The sequence below is a fragment of the Sceloporus occidentalis genome, unplaced genomic scaffold (assembly GCF_023333645.1).
Source record: "Sceloporus occidentalis isolate IW3139 unplaced genomic scaffold, rSceOcc1.0.p SCAF_1, whole genome shotgun sequence".
NCBI lineage: Eukaryota > Metazoa > Chordata > Lepidosauria > Squamata > Phrynosomatidae > Sceloporus > Sceloporus occidentalis.
Genome location: NW_028316981.1, coordinates 179,909,250 through 179,919,389, shown reverse-complemented (window position 1 = coordinate 179,919,389; position 10,140 = coordinate 179,909,250). Strand labels below are relative to the sequence as shown.

General features: G+C 43.1%; 1 protein-coding gene across 6 annotated transcripts in view; it reads left to right on the top strand.

The window, feature by feature from the left end:
- The first annotated feature begins 244 nt into the window (after nucleotides 1–244).
- LOC149322912 (protein FAM3A-like) overlaps nucleotides 245–10,140 on the top strand; it is a 30,280-nt gene continuing 20,384 nt past the window's right edge. For 3 of the 6 annotated variants that reach the window (XM_089484692.1, XM_089484698.1, XM_089484693.1), the window contains exon 1: nucleotides 275–326. In XM_089484692.1, the coding sequence (XP_089340818.1) occupies nucleotides 290–326 (37 nt within the window). In that variant the 5' untranslated portion in view covers nucleotides 275–289. Of the gene's footprint in view, nucleotides 327–6,710; nucleotides 6,763–10,140 lie in introns of those variants that run through there. The other 3 variants (XM_089484691.1, XM_089484696.1, XM_089484695.1) reach the window with 3 other exon arrangements.

Genomic DNA, 10,140 nt, shown 5'->3' with positions numbered 1-10,140 from the left:
ACTCTTTCCCATTCTTAACTTAACCCTTTATATCCATCTGTCTCCTTTCCACTGACAAGCTTCTAACTTATCCTGGAGAATTATTGTTTTTCTTCAATGCAGAGTATACAGTATTTCTTCTTATATATTTAACTACATCTGGTTAAACTTATCATTTTATTTATTTCTGATTAGACATTTTTATTGGTCTTTATAAGAAAGGCAAATTTCTTTTATAAGAAAGGCAAATTTTTCAGCTCATAACTGGTGCCTGATTTCTCGCTTCTAGGCGGAGCATCCCACAGAAAAGATGGCGGCCATCTCAGCAAGAAAATGGAGGCGCAGAGGTACATGTATGTAGATTTGGGAAGGAAAAGTCAGGGTTCCCAAGGTGAAGGTGCAAAAAATATTATCACTGGAAGGGAAAGAAAGCATCAAGCGTCAGGGGCAGAGGAAAACGTTGAATACCTCTCAGCAGGGCTGGCCGCTCAGCAAAATCTATGGCAAGGGAGAAGAAAGATTGTTCACAAAAGTTGCCAAGGGACGAGTAGGCCCAAATAACTTATTTCTGGCCTGAGGAATGTGGTTGGACTGCAGTTCCCCTGATGCCCAGCCAGCAAGGGCTGTTTGTTGTTGTCGTTGCGTGCCTTCAAGTTGTTTCCGACTAGGGTTGCCATAATGGAGGACCTCCAAACCGGGACAAATGTAGGACAAGGTTTGAAAATGTAGGACATTTTTTTTTTAAAATTTCCTGGCTAGGAAATTAAATAAAAAAAGTCCTAGATTTTTAAACCTTGTCCTCCTCCTCCTCCTCCCGGCCTGGGAGGGAGCCTAGGCCTGCTCCCAGGCCGGGAAGGGTGCGGGGAAGCTTGGCATCGCGGCGATCGCCATGGTGCCAGGCTTCCTCCTCCTCCTCCCGGCCTGGGAGGGAGCCTAGGCCTGCTCCCAGGCCGGGAAGGGCGCGGGGAAGCTTGGCATCGCGGCGATTGTCGCAGTGGGAAGCGGCCTCCTCCTCCTCCCGGCCTGGGAAGAAGCCTCGGCCGGCTCCCAGGCCGGGAAGGAGGCGAGGGCCGCCCCTCATCGCGGCGATCGCCGCGGTGGGAAGCGGCCTCCTCCTCCTCCCTGGCCTTGCGGAGGCCTTGGAGGACCCCGCGGCCGGAGCTCCGACCGCGGAGCCGCCTCGAAGGCCTCGCTGGGGCCCGGGAGGGAGCGTCTCCGCGGCTGGAGCTCCAACCGCGGAGAGCCTTCCCAGGCCTCAGCAAGGCCTTGGAGCCGCCACGAGGCCTGAGATGGCCGCGGTGGGCGGGGCCGTCCCAGTTTGGGCGCCAAACCGGACCAGGTTGGCACCGCCCAAACCGGGATTGTCCCGCCCCCCGGCGGGATATGGCAACCCTATTTCCGACTTATGGCAACCCTAAGGTGAACCTATCATGGGGTTTTCTTGGCAGGTTTCTTGAGAGGGGGTTTGCCATTGTCATCCCCTGAGGCTGAGAGTGTGTGACTTGCCTAAGGTGACCCAGTGTGTTTACATGACCAAGGTGGGATTCGAACCCTGGTCTCTAGAATCATAGTCCAGCACTCAAACCACTACACCACAATGGCAGTAATCCAGGATTATGAGATTGCCATCTGAGCACCATTCGGATTCCAAAAGGTGTCTCAGACCTGAACTGGTGGGTACATTCAGATGCCTGGCTTCTTGTTCAGGCAGCAAAACCTTCCGGTTGGTTCTGACACCATATTGTTTCAGATCCATTGAGGGTGAGAGCTATTATTCTTAGTAGGAGACCATATCCCAAATTTTAGCCTGGGCGCTCTGACATTGGAGGGTACGTGTGTGGGTGACCTATTACAAGGTCCCTAGTCCACACACATACCTTCCAACTGTCCTGATTTGGCAGGGACAGTCCCAGTTAGTGGTCTGCCATCTCACTGTGTTAACTGTTTTTAAAATCTCCCAGTTTCTCTTTCCTCTTCCCACTCTCCCACTTTGTCCTTGGCTTACAAGTTCCAAGTACAAAAGTAATTTGTATTCCATTAATTTAGTAGGGAGAGGAGAGGGTGGGATCTTTGTCCTTCCCAATAGGCTCAGGCAATATACAACTGCTGCAGCCTCTGCCAGTTTGTGTGTTCTTCCTCACACTCTTGCCCTCTTGACCATGCTCTGAGGTGACTTAGTCATATGCGTCCCAGTTTGGATCTGTGAAATGTAGAGAGTATGCACACATGGAGGCCCACTTGGCATAGTGGTTTGAGTATTGGGCTAGGACTCTGGAGATCAGGATTTGAATCCTGGCTCAGCATGAAACCTAGTGCCATACTCTGAGGCTGTGAGATGGTGACCATGGGCAAGTCACACTCTCACAGCCTCAGCGTATGGCAATGGCAACCCACCCTTCCTAAACTTGCCAAGAAAACACCATTATTGGTTCACCTTGGGGTTGCCATAAGTCAGAAATGACTTGAAGGCATACAACAACAATGCACACATGACAGAATTATCTTGGTGTTGACATCACATATATGGAATTCCCCTTCCGTCAGACATCTGATAATTCCCCCACCCCATTTTCTTTTAGATGCCATTTAAAAACAACTAGCTGTACAAGCTGCTGCTGCTTGTATCACATTTATTCTGTTTTAGTAGAAATTTATTATTATTTTTAATATTTAAAATAACAATCATATGCTGCTATATTACAATAATTGTAATGTGGTATTCTCAAGGCTGGGGAAATGTCAAATGCACTGTAATGCTTTCTCTTTTCCACTGTGCTGCTACAGCTAAAGCAACAGGCTTCTCCATGATGCATTTGAAATGTAGATTTGTGGCCTCTTTTCTCTTTTGGGAAATTTGCAAGCTCTGTCAGGACTTTGGGTGGCAAGAAACACAAGTGGATACAGGGTGTTCTAGTAGTATTTCCCCTAGGAGTATTTGAACACCCGTCTCCTGTTTCCCAATCCCTGCATACGTTTCAGTTGTTGTTGGTGTATATACTGTACCTTTAGTTTGTTTCCAACACACAGCGATCCTGTTTTCTTGGGAACATTTGTTCAGAGGGAGTTTGCCTTTGCCTTCCCCTGAGGCTGAGAAATTGTAGTCCAATGCTGAAACCAATACAACAACACATTGGTACTTGCTTTGCTTCTGTAGAGCATCTCATATTGCTTGACCTCTCCCTGCCTAGCAGAAGACTCCTTTCCTCCTTTGGGTGAATCTCACATTATTGCCTAAAACCTATCAGTGTGTTGGTCCTTATTGGAGGCCTCCAGCCAAGGAAGCTCATTGGGTGCTGCTTCTTTCTTTCTTTTTGCCTGGTAATGAAAAACAACAGCAACAACCATGTTGTGTGCAGGGGTTCCCAGGGACATGTGACTGGGGCCCAAAACACACTGTAGGAATACAATCCAGTTTGAGACCACTTTAACTGCCCTGGCGCAATACTAGATAATTCTAGGAACTGTAGTTTTGTGAAATATTTAGCCTTCTCTGTTAGAATAATAATATTTTAATATTTATTATTTATACTCCCCTCTTCAGCCAAAAGGCTATCAGACTGGCTTATAAATCATTAATTAGGCATTTCCCTGCCCTCAGGCTTACAATCTAAAGAGACAAGACACAAAAGGAGAAGGGAATGGCAGTGGGGAAGGGGGAAAGTCCAGCAGATCTGCTCTCCCTCTGATGGCTGGATCAAGGCAGATGGCTGGAGGGAGGGCCCTTCTTCTTACTCTGATTAGCCCCAGTGGAGCAGGCCTGCCCCTCTCTCCCTCTGGATGGTGGATGGAGGGAGGGCCTTCTTCTTTTCAGGCAAGGTCTGATGGAGCTGGCTTGCCTTTCTGTCCCTCTGGATGGTGGATGGAGGGAGGACTTATTTCAGGCAAGGCTCAGTGGAGCTGGCTTGCTTTTCTCTCCCTCTGGATGGTGGATGGAGGAAGGCCTTCTTTCAAGCAAGGCCTGATAGAGCGCTCTGGTGCCACAATAAACTACAGTTTCCAGGATTCTCTAGCACTGAGCCAGAGCAGTTAAAGTGGTCTCAAACTGGATCTTTTCTGCAGTGTGTTTTGTACCTGGGTTGTGGCTGTCTGTGCCAGAGGCACTTGCGTGGCAGAAGATGCTTTGCCAACATCATGTCTGGTGAGTTATCTACAGAGGGTGGAGCAGGACAGATGCCCCAGAGATGTTTTCTAATTGTTGTGAATCAGTAGACTGAGGATATGGAGACTGCTGATGTAATGTTGCACTGAATGCTAGAATGTGGGTTTTATGCTCTGTGCCCCTCCCTTTCTCCCTCCTGCAGCCAGGTATCAAAATAAAAGGTGTCAGTCAAAGAAGAACCAAATAACAAGTGGCTTGCTATTGCCGTCAGGGCAGGGTGACCAGATGCCCTCCTTTTCCAGAACATGCCCTACATTTCAACCTTCTGTCCAGGAGGAATTCCAGAATGTCCTCCATTTGGGACATGACCAAGAAGCCCATCAAGAAACACCACACTTGCTGTTCCCCTATAGAAATGTGTCTACTTGTCAGCCTGTCCTTGCTGAAAATAGGGGATAGGTTGGATCCTTCTAAAGGACTTTTTCTAGGAACAGCAGCTGACAAGACTTGCCCCACAGCAAATGTTTCAGACAATGGGCTGCTTGAAGACACAATGGAAATGTTGAAAGCTTTTTCTTCCCTTAGTGTCAGCACAACAGACAAATTAAAGGAAGAATGTTTGATTCAGTCAAGGCTTTGTTGTTAGTCAAGCACAATTTAAGCACTTGTTTTGCTCAGTACTGTCAGCATATTGCAAGCCAAGAAGGTATTTTAATATGTTAATCAGAAAAATAGGGGTTGAGTACACATAATAAAATACAGTATAGGTAAAGTAGCTGTAAAGAATCCACATGAAATGCAGCCATATTTATATGAGTTTGTTTAGTTTTTAGTTTGTAATGCTTTACATTTTTCTTGAATGTCATATATTTTGTCGTGCCTTGTTCTCCTTTGTGGGATATGTCATCTGGTCACCCTGCCTCAGGAATTCCTTATTCATCCCAAGCATTCTCAGGCAATAATTTTTTATATATATATATATATATATATATATATATATGGTACAGAAACTGATTCCTGATTTTAAGCCAAGAGAGACATCTTTTAATATTTAAATTGGAATGATGGTACCTCTTTCATTTTGGCAACAATTCATGTAGTTTGGACTGAGAGTGCATGTAAACTGTAGAAATAATGCAATTTGACATCACTTTAAGTGCTGTAGGTCCATCCTATGGAGTCCTGGGATATGTACTTTTACAAGTCTTTAGCCTTCTCTGCCAAAGAATGGTGGTGCCTCGCAAAACTACCAAATCATAGGATTCTGTAAGATGGAGCCATGGCAGTTACAGTGGTGTCAAACTGCATTATTTCTATGGTGTAATTGCACCCTCGGAGAATTACTACATAGGTTGCCTTCAGCTTCCAGGTATGTTAAAAGCCAACTTGCATTGGTTTGCTTTCTTCTCATTTTTACTTTTTTTCAATGTATCACAGCATTGTGTGTGTGTGTGTGGGGGGGGGGTTATGCAGAAGCATTGATCTCTTGATCTCTTGTTTTCACTCATTCTATGTGATTTTTAAAAAAAGAGCTTTGCCTTAGTTCAGGGTGCCATCGTTACACTCAAGAACTGGGCTGAATAATATTTGCAGCCAGAGGACAGTCCTAAAGTATCTAAAGAAAATAAGGGTGCCTTGTGATACCTGTAAGACTATCAAATGTATTTCAGCATAAACTTGGTCCATGACAGGAGTTATGGTCTTCTTTGCTGTTCATGTAAATTTGTTTCAGCTTACACTGAAACAGATGGGTTAGTCTTAAAGGTGCTACAAGACACCCTGTTCTTTTTATACTGAAACAGACTAACATGGTTATCTATCTAATGATTGCCTGTTGCAACTGATTTATCTTGGCATTCCTTTTACAAGGGTTGTAGATGCATAGTATATTTTTATAGTGATTGGTGGCAATTATATTGCCGTAAATAGCAGTAATAAAAACTGTTGATCATGCTTTCATCTGAACTGCTGAAAATTATGCCAGCTGAGGAGCAGTTAAACTTGACAGGCAGAAAATGAATTATTCTGCTATCATGGCAGACATGCTAGAAATACACTCTTCTGGCAGAGATGGTTAACTTGTGGCTCTGTAGATGCTGTTGGTCTGCTAAGCCCAGCATTCCTGAACCTTTGGCTATAATGGCTAGGGCAGATGGGAGTTAGAGTTGACCCCACATTTCTAGCTTTGCAGAGATTGAGACACTGGAAATTATTTACATCTGGATCTCTTGGTCACTTTGCCTCTCACATTTGGTTGGATGCCTATCTCTGAATGGTGAACTGAATTTTTAAGTTACTACAATGCTACAGGGACGTAGCCAAGGGGGGGGGTCTTGGGGTCCGGACCCCCCCTTCCATTAGAAAAATGAATGGTGTGCGCTGCTGCGCTGCCACCGCACTCAAGCCCCATTATAATGGTGGCACTTAGTCTGGACCCCCCCTTCCCAAAATCGCAGCTACGTCCCTGAATGCTAGCAATGTAGGGAGAGAATGAAGCATTAAGAGGGGGGGGGGAGAATTGTTATGGGTGGCAATGTCCTCATTTTGCCCATCCTGTAGCCACACCATAGGTATGTCTGTTATTTATATACGTTTGTTGATTTATTCTTCAAGAATTATTGATGCATACAATCAGCCCTCCACGGATTCTGCATCCACAGATTCAACCATCCATGGCTCAAAAAGTATGAAGTTTTCCCACCCCACAGCTCCACCTTTTATTTCAGTTTTAAAAAGCAAAATATAAAATATAGTGAATTTGGCCTCTGCCACCAAGTCAATGGGTTTTAGCATTCTTGTTAACATCGTTGCCAGACATTTAACAACTGTCCAGCGGCATAGAAAGTGTTAATTTGTATTTAGTAGGCCATACTAGATCATTTCATTTTAGCTTGACAGTTCAAGGCTGGGGGGAAAACCAAAGGCTGGGAGGTCCAGTGGTGTAAACTTTACTTTTTAGCAACCTGCCTGTATGGTTCTTATCACTGCTGAGATAGAAGATGGGTCACGCATGCCTATGCACTTCAATTTCTTTTTTGATTCTATGCTATATAAATCTTGAGAGTCCATCTTCTATGGTCCTTTCTGGGGGGAGGGAACAATAGTGCTGGTCATGGGATAGTTTAGGTAGAATTAGTTGTGTCCAAGTCTAAAGGGCACAGTGGACCCAATCAGCTAAAGGACAAGGATTCTTCCTCTGCTGTTGATCGTCATGTACCACCAATAAACCTATGAGTGATGTGTAGCAGCTTTCAAAAGCACATAAAGCCAAGGGGAAGGCTAGCATTATGCCCAGTTCCAGTTCAAACAGGAAGTCAGTCATTTGAGTTTATCCAGAACCTGAAAGGGTGATTCATCACTGAGATCTGAAAGGGTGCTGTTTTCACTGCCTGTTTGACTAAACTGGTTGCAGGTTCAGCTGCAAGTAGTCAAAAATTCTTGTGTCTGATTTTTGCACATTTTATATGTGTACTACTAAATCTCTCTATCTCTACGATTTTATGAGACAGATTCAGATGATACATGCTGAACTTTGTCCTGGGTGTGTTAATCTATGGTTTCCTCCGGACATGGCAAATGTGTGAGAAGGCTGTGACATTTGTTGCGGTATATTTTGGGATTTTTTTTAAAGATCTAAATGATGTTTTTATTGACCCACACTATTTTCTGGCAATTCCAGTTGGAACATTTTATTGTCATCCTTGAATGGGTTTATTTATAATTCTGAGATATATCATAACAATACACTCCTTTCTTTCTCTCTTCAATTTGGAGTCACAGTTCTATATCGCATTAGCAAAATGGAATTTTTGCAGCATAACTTGAAAATAATAAGAGAGGAGTAAATTTGCCCTTCAAAACCATAGGACTGCCTGAACAAACCATGCCCGTTTTAAACCAATGTGACTTCTGAATGGAGGATTGTGTGGCTGTATAATCTGAATTTGTTGTGAAGAACCTCAATGTTTAACATTATAGTCAAGCCCCAGAGTCGCTGCAATTCTGGAAAATCTGGGGCACCCCAGATTTTATTGTACATGTAGATAAGCCCATAGAGACAGCAGCTGGCAAAAACCCATGGAGTTATATTCTTAACCTATTTTAACTTATTCACATGTTTTATATGTTTTAGGCTATTTAAATGATTGTATTGTTTTAAACTGTTTTTATCTATTCATTTTGATTTTATTTATATGCTGCTCTCATGCTGTAATTTAATTAATAGATAAATAAATTGCAGGAATGTGTGCCTTTTTAAAGACTGATCTGGAAATGCTGAAGAAGGCTGCATCAGCATAAGAACATAGAGGGGAATTAATATTAATTGGAAACAGCTTTCAGTATTCTGAGGAGTCAGTTTAAAGGACTTTTATCTACAGAGTTGTTGGTGATGGAGCCAGGAGTGAAACGTTTTTTTAAAAAGTTAGAATTGCAATCTTATGTACACTGCTGAGTCCAGTGGCGCTTGCTTTGGCATAAGTATGCACAAGTTCAGGCTGTATGACAAAACTGGGCCCACTGCCCATAATTTGTTCCACCAGACAGCGCAGACCTAAATTCTCATCTGTTTGGTATCCTAAAATGGTTTGGAAATTTGAGATTCACTGACACAGCAAAACTGTATAGTAAAATATCAATTAAAAGCAAAGCACAGCATGGAAAATAACATCCAATTAAGTGGCATTCCTTTCTTCTCATTGATGCCAAGAAAGATCCAAAGTAAGACAAGAGTAAACACGACTACAATTGTGTTGTGCTGTAGGAGTGTGAAATGTAAACACTAAAACAGCACAACTAATGTGGGTCAAAAGCAATTGTGCAGTATAGAATTACATTGTGTGAACATACTGACATTACAGCATAACTGGCAGTATAACTGACAGTCAAAAGAAAATGGAGATTGCTACCTCCCTCTTTAAAAAAAGGAAACGTTTTGGAGGGCAATTTGATCTGTACTTGTGACTCACAAAAGTACTTTTTTCTGTTTTTCTGTATGTATCTACCTGTGTGTTGTCCACCCTAATACATTGTTCACATTGAGTGTGTGTGTGTGTGTGTGGATAGATAGATAGATAGATAGATAGATAGATAGATAGATAGATAGATAGAATAAGTAAATAAATATAGGGCTGCCAACCAATACCAGGTGTTGTAGGCTATATTTCAAAGGAAGAAATTAGCAAAACCACCTCTGAGTATTAAACTTGAAGGCCTATGTGTAAATGTATGTGCATGTGCCTTTTTGGAAGTCTCCTATCCAAGTACTAACCAAGGCTGGCCCTGTTTAGCTTCCAAGATTGGATGGGATCTGGTGCCCTTAGGGTATTTAGGTACATTTGTTTTGTTTGTAAACACATTCCCTTCAAGTCACCTATCAGTTTATGGAGACTCCATGAACTTCATAGCGTTTTCTTAAGCAAAGAATACTCAGAGGGGATTTTGCCATTTCTTTCCTCTGATGTATAACTACAGCACCTGGGATTCATTGGCATTCTCCTGCCCAAGTTCTAACTAGGGCTGACCTTGTTTAGTTTCCAAAATCAGGGGATCTGGTGCCCTCAGTGTATTTAGGCATGTGTGTACACCCACACACACACACACACAGAGAGAGAGAGAGAATTCAAAGCTGTGTTATCTGTGGGGGTTTTTGGGCTATGTGGCCAAATTCTGGAAGAATTTATTCCTGACGTTTTGCTAACAGCTGTGGCTGGCATCTTCAGAGGGTGGTGGCATGGAAGTGTGTGTACATATATACCTGTGGGACCCTTGTTTGGAGGAAGCGGGTTTTTACATGTTAATGGCGGAGTTTGTGTGTTGTACTGTGCTGAATGGCGCAGCCTGGAAGTGTGTTGTGTGAAGGATATGTCAGGGGGATTTGTGTCTATTTAACTGGTAATCTTTTCTGTTTCACCATAGACAATGGATTACATGTGTGTGTATACATGTGTGTCTATGTATATATATATGTGTGTGTGTGTATGTATGTATGCATATATGTATGTATACATATTTGTATGTATATATATATGTGTGTGTGTGTGTGTATGTGTATGTATAAATGT